General features: G+C 43.7%; 1 protein-coding gene across 1 annotated transcript in view; it reads left to right on the plus strand.

Moving 5' to 3' along the window:
• The window catches only part of LOC129815891 (voltage-dependent calcium channel subunit alpha-2/delta-3-like), a 94,484-nt gene that overhangs the window by 47,060 nt on the left and 30,179 nt on the right, over window positions 1-17,245 (plus strand). Inside the window, exons 12-14 of the mRNA XM_055870070.1 lie at window positions 7,318-7,396; window positions 7,943-8,088; window positions 8,547-8,564. Of these exons, the coding sequence (XP_055726045.1) occupies window positions 7,318-7,396; window positions 7,943-8,088; window positions 8,547-8,564 (243 nt within the window). The remainder of the gene's footprint in view (window positions 1-7,317; window positions 7,397-7,942; window positions 8,089-8,546; window positions 8,565-17,245) is intronic.

Raw genomic sequence — 17,245 nt, forward strand, 5'->3', positions numbered from 1 at the left:
TAATGTAAACTCAGATTTTTTGATATAAATATGAATATGTATGAATATGTCCTATGAGTGTCATCTGATGAAAATAATTGAAGGTTAGTGATTAATTCTCTCTCTATTCTGTTTTTTGTGAAACTATATTTAGCTGGAAAAAATGGCTATGCTTATTGTGGTTTTGTGGTGACCTAACAATCGTTTGTAGTGCTTTCGCTGAAAAGCCTATTTGAAATCGGACACGTTGGTGGGATTAACAACAAGATTACCTTTAAAATGATATAAAACACATGAATGTCTGAGGAATTTTAATTATGAGATTTCTGGTTTTTGAATTTGGCACCCTGCACTTGGACTGGCTGTTGTCACATCGGTCCCGTTACCGGGACTGCAGCCAATAATCCCACCAAAGTGTCCGATTTCAAATAGGCTTTTCAGTGAAAGCACTACAAACGATTATGTTAGGTCACCACAAAACCACAATAACCACAGCCATTTTTCCAGCTAAAGATATCTTTCACAAAAACCAGAATAGAGATAAAAATTAATCACTAACCTTTGATTATTTTCATCAGATGACACTCATAGGACTTCATGTTACACAATACATGCATGTTTTGTTTGATTAAGTTCATATTTATATCAAAAAATCTGAGTTTACATTGAGGCGTTAGATTCACTAGTTGCAAAAACATCAAGTGACTGCATAGCTACATCGTTTCAACAGAAATATTCAACATAAATATAAATGATAATACAAGTAATACATATAGAATTATAGATATAACTCTCCTTAATGCAACCGCTGTGTCAGATTTCAAAAACCTTTACGGAAATATAAACCATGCAATAATCTGAGACGGAGCTCAGATGATTAGCCAAATTAGCCGCCATGTTGGACTCAATAGAAACCAGAAAATACATGATAAATGTTTCCTTACCTTTGAGGAATTCATCAGAATGCAGTCCTATGAATCCCAGGTCCACAATAAATGCTTGATTTGTTCGATATTTGTCAAATTAGCTACTTTCGAATTGTTTACCAAACACCCTAACCAAAGTCTCAAAGCGCGACCACTATAACGTGACGAAATGTCCAAACGTTCCGTTACAGTCAGTAGAAACATGTCAAACGATGTACTGAATCAATCTTTAGAATGTTGTTAACATACATCTTGAATAACGTTCCAACCGGAGAATTACATCCACTTCAATTGAGATGGAACGGAGCTCACTCTCATGTGAACGCGCCAGTTCAATGCGTGGACACCTCATGGCAGTGATTACTCATTCCTGTCTCCTTCGAACCCCCTTCAAATTAGAGTCAGACTAAGTTCTATTGACTGTTGACATCTAGTGGAAGCCGTAGGAAGTTAAAACCCATCCATATCTGTATTTTCATGGAGAGCTTGGCTGAAAATCTGGCACCCCCAGAAAATATCCAAACAGGAAGTGGAACTTCAGGTTTTTGCCTGCCATATGAGTTCTGTTAATCTCACAGACATACTTCAAACAGTTTTAGAAACTTTAGTGTTTTCTATCCAATACTAATAATATGCATATATTAGCAACTGAGACTGAGGAGCTGGCCGTTTACAATGGGCACCTTTTCATCCAAGCTACTCAATACTGCCCCTGCAGCCATAAGTTAAAGTTCTCTTTACTGACCATGATTTTCCCTTGTCTGACCGCTTGCATGATGACGAGTTTCTCACACAACTGGCCTATCTTGGTGATGTTTTTTCCCACCCAAATGATCTGAATCTAGGATTACAGGGATTCGCCGCAACTATATTCAGTGTGCGGGACATAGAGGCTATGATTAAGAAATTGGAGCTCTTCTCTGTCTGCATTAACAAGGACAACACAGGTCTTTCCAGCATTGTATGTTTTGTGTGCAAATTAACTCAAGCTTACGGACAATGTCAAATGTGATACAGCGAAGCACCTGAGTGAGCTGGGTGCGCAATTACACAGGTACTTTCTCGAAACGGATGACAAACTGGATTCGTTATCCCTTTTATGAACTGTCTCTAGTCCACTTAATATCTGAACAAGAGAGCCTCATCGAAATTGCAATAAGCGTGTACAAATTTAAAAAAAGGAAAAGTTGAAATGTCTTGAGAAATAAGTAATCTACTCCTTTGTTATGGCAAGCTTAAATAAGTTCACAAGTAAAAATGTCACATAATAAGTTGGATGGACTCACTCCGTATGCAATAAAAGTGTTTAACGTGATTTTTGAATGACAACCTCATCTCTGCACCCCACACATACAAATATTTGCAAGTTACTCCACAATACTAACCTAATTGACAGAGTGAAAAGAAGGAACCCTATATAGAATACAAATATTCTAAAACATGCATCCTGTTTTCAACAAGGCACTAAAGTACTCTTAAAATTATGGCAAAGCAATTCACTTTTTGTCCTGAATACAAAGGCAGTCAAGCACCCAAGCTAGCTCGCTAACGTTGGCTAGCTTGCTAGCTACTTCCAGACATAAATGAGCCCAGTACATCACTGGGGCCAAGCTTCCTGCCATCCAGGACCTATATAATAGGCGGTGTCAGGGGAAAGCCCATAAAATTGTCAGACTCCAGTCACCCAAGTCATAGACTGTTTTCTCTGCTACCGCACGGCAAGCGGTACTGGATCGCCAAGTCTAGGACCAAATGGCTCCATAACAGCTTCTACCCCCAAGCCATAAGACTGCTGAACAATTAATCAAATGGCCACCAGGCTATTACATTGACCCCCCCTCCATTTGTTTTGTACACTGCTGCAACTCGTTGTTTATTATCTATGCATAGTCACTTCACCCCTACCGACATGTACAAATTACCTCAACTAACCTGTACCCCCGCACACTGACTCGGTACCGGTACCCCCTGTATATAGCCTTGTTATTGTTCTTTTTTTGTGTTACTTTTTATTATTTTTTACTTTAGTTTTTTTGGTAAATATTTTCTTAACTCTTCTTGAACTGCACTGTTGGTTAAGGGCTTGTAAGTAAGCATTTCCCGGTAAGGTCTACACTTGTTGTATTCGGCCCATGTGACAAATACAGTTTGATTTGATTTCCGCGGTCTAAAAAAGGACAGGCAAAAGCAAGAGTTTGAAACAGTTGCGTTAGTAAAATGAAAGCAATCAATCCAATGAGATTTAAGTGACAGGTGGATTTTGCACTATTCAAACACAGGAAGTAGATGACTGAAAAGGACAGATCCAAGGTGGGGCAGGCGCGTTGCTAATCTATACTGCCCGAGGCGGTCTCTCCATATGGTAGATCTCTCTCATCATGTATCTATCCTCAGCCTTTCCTCTGCCTCTGCCCCAGACTGACTACATATGGACTAGAGTCCCTCTCCTCCTCATAGTACCAACATAGTCTTCTCCCTGCTTCTGCCTCTCAGTCTCTGCCTTTGTCGCCCCAGGCTGGCTCTCTATTGGAGTGTCATTCTGGTAGTAGGCCACACTGTGACAAACGACTTGGTGAAAACGTTAAACAAATGCAATTGAAATTAAATGGGCTGCTGTACTATTCACAGTGCAATAAAAACAACACCTTGGGGCCCGTTTGTCCAGTCCTATCAAGCATGTGTGTGTCAGCAGACTCGGCACAAAGGAGCAGTATCTGGCAGTGTAACCTCCATCCCCCCACATACCCGGAGGGGCAGTATTTGGCAGCCGTTCACTCTGAGCCGTGGCTGGCGGATGCCAAAGAGAAAATTCTAACTGTCTCTTGTTTCTCTGTGCTGTCAACCTTGGTTTATACATACACACAGATCTAATGAAGCGCGGACATGCAGATAATATGAATGAGCAAGAAAGAGAGCAAGAGGAAGGAAACATAATGAAAATGAGAAGGGGATGCAGGAGAGAAGAGAGGAGAGCAGGGATGAAGGGAAAGGAAAGGAAAAGCAAGGAAAAGAAGAAAGACAGAGCTATACTGAGTGCTGGGTCTTTTATTGTGAGGCACAAACAGTACTGTAGTAGTCCATACATCCCCTCCTCTCCTCTTCTCTCCTCTACTGTCCTCTCCTCTCCACTCCTCTGCTCTCTTTGGTGGTAGACGATACATCTCCTCTCCTCTAATTTCCGTTCGGTAGTAAATTATACATCCACCCTCCTCTCATCTCCTCTCCTCTCTTCGGTAGTAGATTATACATCCACCCTCCTCTCATCTCCTCTCCTCTCTTCGGTAGTAGATTATACATCCACCCTCCTCTCATCTCCTCGCCTCTCTTCGGTAGTAGATTATACATCCACCCTCCTCTCATCTCCTCTCCTCTCTTCGGTAGTAGATTATACATCCACCCTCCTCTCATCTCCTCTCCTCTCTTCGGTAGTAGATTATACATTCACCCTCCTCTCATCTCCTCTCCTCTCTTCGGTAGTAGATTATACATCCACCCTCCTCTCATCCCCTCTCCTCTCTTCGGTAGTAGATTATACATTCACCCTCATCTCATCTCCTCTCCTCTCTTCGGTAGTAGATTATACATCCACCCTCCTCTCATCTCCTCTCCTCTCTTCGGTAGTAGATTATACATCCACCCTCCTCTCATCTCCTCTCCTCTCTTCGGTAGTAGATTATACATCCACCCTCCTCTCATCTCCTCTCCTCTCTTCGGTAGTAGATTATACATCCACCCTCCTCTCATCTCCTCGCCTCTCTTCGGTAGTAGATTATACATCCACCCTCCTCTCATCTCCTCTCCTCTCTTCGGTAGTAGATTATACATCCACCCTCCTCTCATCTCATCTACACTCCTCTCCTCTCTTCAGTAGTAGACTATACAGTCGTGGCCAAAAGTTTTGAGAATGACACAAATATACATTTCCACAAAGTTTGCTGCTTCAGTGTCTTTAGATATTTTTCTCATATGTTACTATGGAATACTGAAGTATAATTACAAGCATTTCATAAGTGTCAAAGGCTTTTATTGACAATTACATGAAGTTGATGCAAAGAGTGAATATTTGCAGTGTTGACACTTCTTTTTCAATAACTCTGCAATCTGCCCTGGCATGCTGTCAATTAACTTCTGGGCCACATCCTGACTGATGGCAGCCCATTCTTGCATAATCAATGCTTGGTTTGTCAGAATTTGTGGGGTTTTGTTTGTCCACCAGCTTCTTGAGGATTTCTCAATGGGTTCAATGGGCTCAATGGTCTCAACAAGTTCTCAATGGGATTAAGGTCTGGGGAGGTCTGGGGAGTTTCCTGGCCATGGACCCAAAATATCGATGTTTTGTTCCCCGAGCCACTTAGTTATCACTCTTGCCTTATGGCAAGGTGCTCCATCATGCTGGAAAGGGCATTGTTCGTTACCAAACTGTTCCTGGATGGTTGGGAGAAGTTGCTCTCGGAGGATGTGTTGGTACCATTCTTTATTCGTGGCTGTGTTCTTAGGCAAAATTGTGAGTGAGCCCTCTCCCTTTGCTGAGAAGCAACCCCACACATGAATGATCTCAGGATGCTTTACTGTTGGCATGACACAGGACTGATGGTAGCGCTCACCTTGTCTTCTCCGGACAAGCTTTTTTCCGGATGCCCCAAACAATCGGAAAGGGGATTCATCAGAGAAAATGACCAATCCCTGCACCTATTGCAGAATATCAGTCTGTCCCTGATGTTTTTCCTGGAGAGAAGTGGCTTCTTTGCCGCCCTTCTGGAAACCAGGCCATCCTCCAAAAGTCTTCGCCTCACTGTGCATGCAGATGCACTCACACCTGCCTGCTGCCATTCCTGAGCAAGCTCTGTACTGGTGGTGCCCCGATCTCGCAGCTGAATCAACTTTAGGAGACGGTCCTGGCACTTGCAGTCCAATCCCTGCACCTTTTGCAGAATATCAGTCTGTCCCTGATGTTTTTCCTGGAGAGAAGTGGCTTCTTTGCTGCCCTTCTGGAAACCAGGCCATCCTCCAAAAGTCTTCGCCTCACTGTGCATGCAGATGCACTCACACCTGCCTGCTGCCATTCCTGAGCAAGCTCTGTACTGGTGGTGCCCCGATCCCGCAGCTGAATCAACTTTAGGAGACGGTCCTGGCTCTTGCTGGACTTTCTGGGGCACCCCGAAGCCTTCTTCACAACAATTGAACCGCTCTTCTTGAAGTTCTTGATGATCCGATAAATGATTGATTCAGGTGCAATCTTACTAGCAGCAATATCCTTGACTGTGAAGCCCTTTTTGTGCAAAGCAATGATGACGGCACGTGTTTCCTTGCAGGTAACCATGGTTGACAGAGGAAGAACAATGATTCCAAGCACCACCCTCCTTTTGAAGCTTCCAGTCTGTTCTTCAAACTCAATCAGCATGACAGAGTGATCTCCAGCCTTGTCCTCGTCAACACTCACACCTGTGTTAACGAGAGAATCACTGACATGATGTCAGCTGGTCCTTTTGTGGCAGGTCTGAAATGCAGTAGAATTTTTTGGGGGATTCAGTGCGTTTGCATGGCAAAGAGGGACTTTGCAATTAATTGCAATTCATCTGATCACTCTTCATAACATTCTGGAGTATATGCAAATTGCCATCATACAAACTGAGGCAGCAGACTTTGTGAAAATGTATATTTGTGTCATTCTCAAAACTTTTGGCCACGACTGTACATCTATCCACCCTCCTCTCCTCTCATCTCCACTCTTCTCCTCTCTTCGGAAGTAGACTATACATCCATCCTCTCCTCTCATATCCACTCCTCTTCTCTCTTTGGTAGTAGACTATTCATCTATCCACCCTCCTCTCATCTCCACTCCTCTCCTCTCTTCGGTAGTAGACTATACATCTATCCACCCTCCTCTCATCTCCACTCCTCTCCTCTCTTCGGTAGTAGACTATACATCTATCCACCCTCCTCTCATCTCCACTCCTCTCCTCTCTTCGGTAGTAGACTATGCATCTATCCACCCTCCTCTCATCTCCACTCCTCTCCTCTCTTCGGTAGTAGACTATACATCTATCCACCCTCCTCTCATCTCCACTCCTCTCCTCTCTTCAGTAGTAGACTATACATCTATCCACCCTTCTCTCATCTCCACTCCTCTCCTCTCTTCGGTAGTAGACTATACATCTATCCACCCTCCTCTCATCTCCACTCCTCTCCTCTCTTTGGTAGCAGACTATACATCTATCCACCCTCCTCTCATCTCCAATCCTCTCCTCTCTTCGGTAGTAGACTATACTTTCATCCTCCTCTCATCTCATCTCCACTCCTCTCCTCTCAGGAAAATGGAGCACCATGTGATTCCATCACTGCTCATGTTTACGTATTCTCTATTTATATCACCACACTGTAAATGGCTGATGTCCCTTTCCTCTTCAAATAGGTGCGCATATTCCCTTACCTGATTGGCCGAGAGTCTGCCTTTGCTGATAACATGAAATGGATGGCCTGTGCTAATAAAGGTTTGTCTTTTCTTAAAAATGGTATAATAACCACATACACTATGTACCAAATACACTACACAGCACATGTATACTATTACTGTGATGGTATGTTGGCTGTGTGTGAATGTGTGGGTATGAGTGTGTGTTGGGTAGATTGGCTGTGTGTGAATGTGTGGGCGTGAGTGTGTGTTGGGTAGATGTGTGTGAATGTGAGACTTTTTTTTTGGCTGTGTGTGAATGTGTGCAAAATTGAGTGTTAGTGGAGACACAGGGCTCAGGGGCCATCCCTGCCTAATCCCTCTTTCTGTCAGAGACTTTCCCCCTGGCCACCTGCCGCTGATGGCTACCGTGTGCCCACGCTCCAGATGAGAGGTGAATGCTCTGGACTGTGCACTGCACAGTCAGGAAAAGCGATCACTGTGGGATTACACAGCCCAGCTACTCTAACTTTATTCTGACACTCACAGTAACACACACTTACTGGGAAATACCCTTAGTGTGATACATTGTGTGTGCACGTGCGTGCATGTGTGTTTGTGTGTGTGTCTGTGTGTGTTGCCACAGGGTATTTCAGTCAGATCTCCACACTGGCTGATGTACAGGAAAATGTGATGAGGTATCTTCATGTTATGAGTCGTCCTAAAGTCATCGATCATGAACATGACACGGTCTGGACAGAGGCCTACATGGACAGCACTGGGAGTATCATAGTGAGTAGAAAAAGGCATGGGAGTGTGTGTGTACATTATGTACTGTATGTGTGTGCATGTGTATGTGCGTGTGCGTTTGTGTGTGTGTGTGCGTGTGTGTGTGTGTGTGTGTGTGTGTGTGTGTGTGTGTGTGTGTGTGTGTGTCCGTGTGTCAGTGTGTGTGTGTCCCCTCTCTGATCAGTCCTCTTCATGCTACAGGAGGGATTCCTCATTATGAGCTTCATTCATTTGACTGGATTTTCCAGTTTGACTTGTTCTGCTCTTCTGTGTGCAGAATGATAATATGCTGTCTGTGTCTGTCTGTCTGTCTGTCTGTCTGTCTGACTGACTATGTGTCTGTCTGTTTGTCTATCTGACTTACTGACTGTCTGTCTGACTGAGTGTCTGTCTGTCTGACCGAGTGATTAAGCGTCTGTCTGTCTGTCAATCCTCATATGTCATTTTTCTGTCTCCTGCAGCTCTCCCAGGCACACAAGGTAAAGCCTTTCTCTCTCTCAGTTCAATTTCAATGTAAGGGCTTTATTGGCATGGGAAACATATTGCCATGGCTAGTGAAATAGATAATCAACAAAAGTGAAATAAACAATAAAAAATTAATAGTAAACACTACACTTACAAAAGTTCCAAAAGAATAGAGACATTACAAATGTCATATTATGTCTATATACAGTGTTGTAATGATGTGCAAATAGTTAAAGTACAAAAGGGAAAACAAATAAACATATAGGTCGTATTTACAATGGTGTTTGTTCTTCACTGGTTGCCATTTTCTTGTGGCAACAGGTCACAAATATTGCTGTTGTGATTGCACACTGTAGTATTTCACCCAATAGATATGGGAGTTTATCAAAATTGGATTTGTTTTCGAATTCTTTGTGGGTCTGTGTAATCTGAGGGAAAAATGTGTCTCTAATATGGTCATACATTGGGCAGGAGGTTAGGAAGTGCACTCAGTTTCCACCTCATTTTGTGGGCAGTGTGCACATAGCCTGTCTTCTCTTGGGAGCCTTCAGCGGGCCTTTCTCAATAGCAAGGCTATGCTCACTGAGTCTGTACATAGTCAAATATTTCCTTAATTTTGGGTCACTCACAGTGGTCAGGTATTCTGCCACTGTGTACTCTCTGTTTAGGGCCAAATAGCATTCTAGTTTGCTCTGTTTTTTTGTAAATTCTTTCCAATGTGTCAAGTAATTATATTTTTGTTTTCTCATGATTTGGTTGGGTCTAGTTGTGTTGCTGTCCTGGGGATCTGTGGGGTCTGTTTGTGTTTGTGAACAGAGCCCCAGGACCAGCTTGCTTAGGTGCTCTTCTCCAGGCTAATTTCTCTGTAGGTGATGGCTTTGTTATGGAGGGTTTGGGAATCGCTTTCTTTTAGGTGGTTGTAGAATTTAACAGCTCTTTTCTGTGTTTTGATAATTAGCGGGTATCGGCCTAATTCTGCTCTGCATGCATTATTTGGTGTTTTACGTTGTACACAGAGGATATTTTAGCAGAATTCTGCATGCAGTCTCAATTTGGTTTTTGTCCCATTTTGTGAATTATTGGTTGGTGAGTGGACCCCAGACCTCACAACCATAACGGTTAATGGGTTCAATAACTGATTCAATTATTTTTTGCGAGATCCTAATTGGTTTGTCAAATTTTATGTTCCTTTTGGTGGCATGGAAGGCCCTTCTTGCCTTGTCTCTCAGACAATTCACAGCTTTGTGGAAGTTACCTGTGGTGCTGATGTTTAGCCCGAGTTATGTATACATTTTTGTGTGCTCTAGGGCAACGGTGTCTAGATGAAATTTGTATTCGGTGTCCCAGCAACTGGCCCTTTTTTGGAACACCATTTTTTTGTCTTACTGAGATTTACTGTCAGGGCCCAAGTCTGACAGAATCTGTGCAGAAGATCTAGGTGCTGCTGTAGGCCCTCCTTGGTTGGGGACAGAAGCACCAGATCATCAGCAAACAGTAGACATAAGACTTCAGATTGTAGTAGGGTGCTGCAGACTGTTCTAGTGCCCTTGCCAATTTGTTGGTATATATGTTGAAAAATGTGAGGCTTAAGCTGCATCCCTGTCTCACCCCCTGGCTCTGTGGAAAGAAATTTGTGTTTTTTTGCCAATTTTAACCGCACACTTGTTGTTTATGTACATGGATTTTATAATGTATGTTTTTCCCCCAACACCACTTTCCATCAATTTGTATAGCAGACCCTCATGCCAAATTGAGTCGAAAGCTTTTTTGAAATCAACATGGAATGAGAAGACTTTGCCTTTGTTTTGATTTGTTTGTTTGTCAATTAGGGGGTGTGCAGGGTGAATACGTGGTCTGTCATACCGTAATTTGTTAAAAAGCCAATTTGACATTTGCTCAGTACATTGTTTTCGCTGAGGAAAAATCTGCTGTTATTGATAATGCAGAGCATTTTCCTAAGGTTGCTGTTGATGCATAACCCCCGGTAGTTATTGTGGTCAAATTTGTCTCCACTTTTGTGGATTGGGGTGATCAGTCCTTGGTTCCAAAAACCAGGCAAGATGCCAGAGCTGAGGATTATGTTAAAGAGTTTAAGTATAGCCAATTGGAATTTGTGGTCTGTATATTTTATCATTAAATTTAGGATACCATCAACCACACAGACCTGTTTGGGTTGGAGGGTTTGTATTTTGTCCTGTAGTTCATTCAATGTAATTGGAGAATCCAATGGGTTCTGGTAATCTTTAATAGTTGATTCTAAGATTTGTATTTGATCGTGTATATATTTTTGCTGTTTGTTCTTTGTTATACAGCCAAAAAGATTGGAGAAGTGGTTTATTGATACATCTCTGTTTTGGATAGATAGCTATTCGTGTTGTTGTTCGTTTAGAGTTTTCCAATTTTCTCAGAAGTGGTTAAATTCTATAGATTCTTCAATTACATTGAGCTGATTTCTGATGTGCTACAACTTATTTTTCCGTATTGTACAGTATTTCTGTTTTGTTTTAGTGATTCACCATAGTGAAAGCGTAGGCTCAGGTTTTCTGGGTCTATATGTTTTTGGTTGGATAGGTTTCTCAATTTCTTTCTTAGGTTTTTGCATTCTTTGTAATCGGCCTGTGTGTAGCTGGTGTGGAGGACTCAGGCGCAGGACAGCAGATATGAGTAATGAACGTACTTTACTCAAGAATACAAATATATACAACACAATAAACTAGCCCACAATAACGGACCGTAAACATACAAACAATCACTCACTAAAAACATGGGGGAACAAGGGGTTAAATAATAAACAAGTAATTGAGGGATTGAAACCAGGTGTGTAAAACAAAGACAAAACAAATGGAAAATGAAAGGTGGATCGGCGATGGCTAGAAGGCCGGTGACGTCGACCGCCGAACGCCGCACTAACAAGGAGAGGGACCGACTTCGGCGGAAGTCGTGACATTCTTCATCAAACCATTTGTCTTTGTTGTCAATTTTCTTAGGTTGTCTGTTTGACATTTTTAGATTTGATAGGGAAGCTGAGAGGTCAAATATACTGTTTAGGTTTTCTACTGCCAAGTTTACACCTTCAGTGAAACCTTTTGTCCAGAAATGTGTCTAGAAGGGATTGAATTTGTTGTTGCCTAATTGTTTTTTGGTAAATTTCCACACAATTTTCCTTCCATCTAAAGCACTTCTTAATATTTTTCAGTTCCTTTTGGGTTTGATTCCTCATGATTGAGCATAGCTCTGTTCAAGTAGAGTGTGGTTTTGCTGTGATCTGATAGGGGTGTCAGTGGACTGACTGTGAATGCTCTAAGAGACTCTGGGTTGAGTTCAGTGATAAAGTAGTCTACTACTGCCAAGTGATGAGTTATAGTTGTACCTACCATAGGAGTCCCCTCGAAGCCTACCATTGACTATGTACGTACCCAGCATCCGACAGAGCTGCAGGAGTTGTGACCCGTTTTTGTTGGTTATGTTGTCATAGTTGTGTCTAGGGAGGCATATGGGGGAGGGAATGCTGTCACCTCCAGGTAGGTGTTTGTCCCCCTGTGTGCTGAGGGGGTTGGGTTCTTGTCCAGTTCTGGCATTTAGGTCGCCACAGACTAGTACATGTCCCTGGTCCTGGAAATTGTTGATCTCACCCACTAGGATGGAGAAGCTGTCATTGTTAAAGTATGGGGATTCTATTGGGAGGATATAGGTAGCACACATGAGGACTATTTTCTCTGTTGAGATCATTTCCTTATTAATTTCTAGACAGATGTAAAATGTCCCTGTTTTGACTCATTTAATAAAGTGAGTTAAGTCTACTCTATACCAAATTAGCATACGCCCTGAGTCTCTTCCCTGTTTCACACCTGGTAGTTTGGTGGATGGGACTACCAGCTCTAAGTAACCTAGAGGGCAACCAATGAGGACAACCTTTGTACCATGTTTCTTGTAAAATGACAATGTCTGTATTTCCAATTTCTTCGATGAAGTCTGGGTTCCTGCTCTTTAGGCCAAAAGCAGATGACCTCAGACCTTGTACATTCCAGGATGACATCTTTGTATTTAAAATCTTTGTATTTCCATAGTGTCTAGTGTTGTTTTTGTGTGGTTTAGGCCCGGACCATCACAGTAAGTGTTGAGTATCTGATACATATCTCTTAGGTGTCAGGATGGAGCTTGGGTGGGTGTAATATTGGGGGTTGGGCCTGTTGCTCTTCTCACGACCTGGGCATATGTCCTGCTGTCATGTTGAGGTCCTTGCCGCAGGGGCTGGGGGCATGGGATGGTTTGGGGGGGGCCTATATAGGGTGTGGCCAGGGTTTGCTTATGGTGGTCTTAGCTGGTTGTGGTGTGGCTGGTGATGTTGTGGTCTGGGTGTAGGTTGGCGTGGGTTCTCTCGGTGCAGGTCCTTCGGGAGAGGATCTTGCAGGTCTGGGAGGATGTCTCGCTGGTCTGGGCGGGGTGTCTGTTGGTCTGTTGCTCCTGTGTGAGGTTCTGGGGCTACGGTTGAGGGTGTCATCCTGGCAAAAGTTGGGATTGCTGCCTTGTAGAGGTGGACCTGGTCGAAAAGGCTTTTCAAGTCCAGGGTAGAGTGGTGGGCCAGGTATACTTTAGGTTTTGAGGCACAGTCTCGCGAAATGCTTGCATTCACCCGCTGTATGGTGGCAGGGTGAAAGTATTTTTGTGGTAGCAGTGTGGAGATGACCACTTGTATGTTAGGGAAAGTGGAAGAAACTTTTTCAATCACTCCTTTGAGTACTGTTGCCATCCTTTACTGCAGAGCCCTCAGATCATTTGTGCCAGTGTGAATTATGATGTGGCTGGAGGACCCTAGTCTGTCCTTTGCCAATAGCTCCAGGGCATGCCTAGTGTTTGGGAAACAGAGTTTAGCTACTTTGTGTTTGGGAAAAAGTTTATCCTCTTGAATGTATTTGCCATTTGAGTCAATGAGGAGCACAATCTCTGGCTTTTGTGTGTCATTAGGTGATGTGTGGGGGTTGTCAGGAGGGCTATTGGGGGAGCTGACAGGGGGGCTGCTAGGAAGGGGTGGCATCTGTTGGGTTTTGGGTCCTGTGTTGTCTGTCCCATTGTGGTGTTGAGGTTGTGGTCCGGGTCTGAGGTGGGCTGTTCTGCTGGCTTCTCTGGGGGAGTGTCCTGCTCTCTGTCATACCACAGCTTCCTCACCTGCTTCAGTGCCATGTGTGCCTCTTTAAGTTCTCTCACCTCAGTCCGTAGAGCAGCCAGCTCTCTCAGACAGCCGTCCATCTCCACCTTCTGCCCTCCGGCTCTTGGTGGGGGGGGTGTTGTTGTGCTGGTCTGTTTTGTGGGTTTGTTCTGTCTGGATTGTGTGGACTAGCCCTCTGAGCTCCACCATGTCTCTCTCCAGCTCTGTGAATGTATCCCTCTCAATGATGGAGGAGCAGTGCAGTTGTGGGACCTGGGTGTGTTCAGTGCTGGGGGGGGGGGGGTGACTATCTTCATCTGCAGGACAGTTTGAAGAGGTGTGATCAGACTCACTCAGGATGGGGGAGTCGTCACAGAGAGAGAGAGAGCTTTTCCTGCTGTGTTCTCTATTTGATCTCGTAAAAGTCCTGCTGGAACTGCATGAGGATGCCCTGCACCATTACTGTCCCAGACTTGTACACATTTGACAGAGGTTGTTTAAATTTCCTCAATGTCATCTATTCTGAGTTTCCACCCTGGGACAATAGGGGTACATAGGGGTAGTGTGCTGTTATAGCACTGTGCCATGCCAGGGGATGGTGTGGAAAATTAAGTTGCCTTTGTTCCCCTCTTTGTAGCAGTCAGCGGTGAAACTCATGCCATTGTTGGGCTCAAGAGTTTTCACACATCTGACTTCACACTTCAGTGCTAATTGGAGGTGCCGCCAGGTCTGTTCTGTCCTAGCAACTCAGTAGCTTAGTATACTTATTTACTTAGCTTTATATAACAACATTACCTAGAGATTATTGTAATTTACTTTTTGGCTTGTGAAGTAGCTTCAGACTGAATATTACTCACTCAGTGTTGTGATGGACGGTATTTACAGGTTCCGCTGTGTTTTTTCTGCAAGTTTTTTCTTGATAGTCCTTGGTAGTAATAGTCCATTCAGGTAATTTTGCCCAAAATCAAGGTTTTAGGTCAGGAATTTAGATTTGGATTGAAGAATTCAAGTTAATCTACATTTATCCAACTCTAATTCTATATTTTTTTGCAGAAGAACTCTCTCTTTCTTTCTCTTCTTTCTCTCTCTCTCGCTCTTTTTCTCTCTCTGATAAAAATCAGTCTCTCTGACTAGAAATGCTTGGAACTAATTTCCTTGTCATTTAGAGATTGAATGTGTATTGTGTAAGTACATGCGCACACACACATAAACTCATGTACACAAACAAACACACATAGAAGCGCACTCGTGCAAGAACTAGATCACACCACACACGAACGCACGCACGCACACACACACACACACACACACACACACACACACACACACACACACACACACACACACACACACACACACACACACACACACACACACACACACACACACACACACACACACACACACACACACACACACAGTGGTGACAGAGGTGAGGGTTGGGTTGGTAGGGGGATTGTCCTCTGGAGTGTGTTCTGCTGTATCTCAGCCACAGAGACACACCATTCATCATTCTGTGGATCATTGCCTTTTTATCTCCTAACGCCTGTAATAAAACTGACATTGTAGCGGAGAGAGACAGAGAAAGAAGGAGAGGGGACAGGGGGACGGGGAACGGGGGACGGGGCACGGCGGACGGGGGGCAGCGGGATATCACAAGGTCATTTCCCAGAAAGATCTTGTGTCTAACGTCTGCTGACTGCTGACTGCTGCAGAATATTCCCAGTGTGTCTGTACTGAACCCTTCTATTTTCAGTGTGTCTGTACTGAACCCTTCTATTTCCAGTGTGCCTGTACTGCGCCCTTCTATTCCCTGTGTGCCTGTACTGAACCCTTCTAGTTCCATTGTGTCTGTACTGAACCCTTCTATTTTCAGTGTGTCTGTACTGAACACTTCTATTCCCCGTGTGTCTGTACTGAACCCTTCTATCCCATGTGTGTCTGTACTGAACCCTTCTATTCCCCGTGTGTCTGTACTGAACCCTTCTATTCCCTGTGTATCTGTACTAAACCCTTCTATTTTCAGTGTGTCTCTACTGAACCCTTCTATTTCCAGTGTGTCTGTACTGTATCCTTCTATTCCCAGTGTGTCTGTACTGAACCCTTCTATTTCATGTGTGTCTATACTGAACCCTTCAATTCCCTGGGTGTCTGTACTGAACCCTTCTATTCCCTATGTGTCTGTACTGAACCCTTCTATTTCATGTGTGTCTGTACTGAACCCTTCAATTCCCTGGGTGTCTGTGCTGAACCCTACTATTCCCTATGTGTCTATACTAAACCCTTCTATTTCCAGTGTGTCTGGACTGAACCCTTCTATTTCCAGTGTGTCTGGACTGAACCCTTCTATTTCCGGTGTGTCTGTACTGAACCCTTCTATTCCCTATGTGTCTGTACTGAACCCTCCTATTCCCTATGTGTCTATACTAAACCCTTCTATTCCTTGTGTGTCTGTACTGAACCCTTCTATTCCCTGTGTGTCTGTACTGAACCCTTCTATTCCCTATGTGTCTATACTAAACCCTTCTATTCCTTGTGTGTCTGTACTGAACCCTTCTATTTCCAGTGTGTCTGTACTGAACCCTTCTATTCCCAGTGTGTCTGTACTGAACCCTTCTATTCCCTGTGTGTCTGTACTGAACCCTTCTATTCCCTGTGTGTCTGTACTGAACCCTTCTATTCCCTATGTGTCTATACTAAACCCTTCTATTCCTTGTGTGTCTGTACTGAACCCATCTATTCCCAGTGTGTCTGTTCTGAACCCTTCTATTTTCAGTGTGTCTGTACTAAACCCTTCTATTCCCAGTGTGTCTATACAAAACCCTTCTATTCCATGTGTGTCTGTACTGAACCCTTCTATTCCCTGTGTGTCTATACTAAACCCTTCTATTCCCTGTGTGTCTGTTCTGAACCCTTCTATTCCCGGTGTGTCTGTACTGAACCCGTCTATTTTCAGTGTGTCTGTACTGAACCCTTCTATTTCCAGTGTGTCCATACTAAACCCTTCTTTTCCCTGGGTGTCTGTACTGAACCCCTCTATTCCCTGTGTGTCTGTACTGAGCCCTTCTATTCCCAGTGTGTCTGTACTGGACCCTTCTATTCCCTGTGTGTCTGTACTGAACCCTTCTATTCCCTGTGTGTCTATACTAAACCCTTCTATTCCCGGTGTGTCTGTACTGAACCCTTCTATTCCCGGTGTGTCTGTACTGAACCCTTCTATTCCCAGTGTGTCTGTACTAAACCCTTCTATTCCCAGTGTGTCTATACTAAACCCTTCTATTCCCTGTGTGTCTGTACTGAACCCTTCTATTCCCAGTGTGTCTGTACTAAACCCTTCTATTCCCTGTGTGTCTGTATTAAGCCCTTCTATTCCCAATGTGTCTGTACTGAACCCTTCTATTCCCTGTGTGTCTGTACTGAACCCGTTTATTCCCAGTGTGTCTGTACTGAGCCCTTCTATTTCCAGTGTGTCTGTACTGGACCCTTCTATTCCCTATGTGTCTGTACTGAACCCTTCTATTCCCTGTGTGTCTATACTAAACTCTTCTA

The sequence above is a fragment of the Salvelinus fontinalis genome, chromosome 18, assembly GCF_029448725.1.
Source record: "Salvelinus fontinalis isolate EN_2023a chromosome 18, ASM2944872v1, whole genome shotgun sequence".
NCBI lineage: Eukaryota > Metazoa > Chordata > Actinopteri > Salmoniformes > Salmonidae > Salvelinus > Salvelinus fontinalis.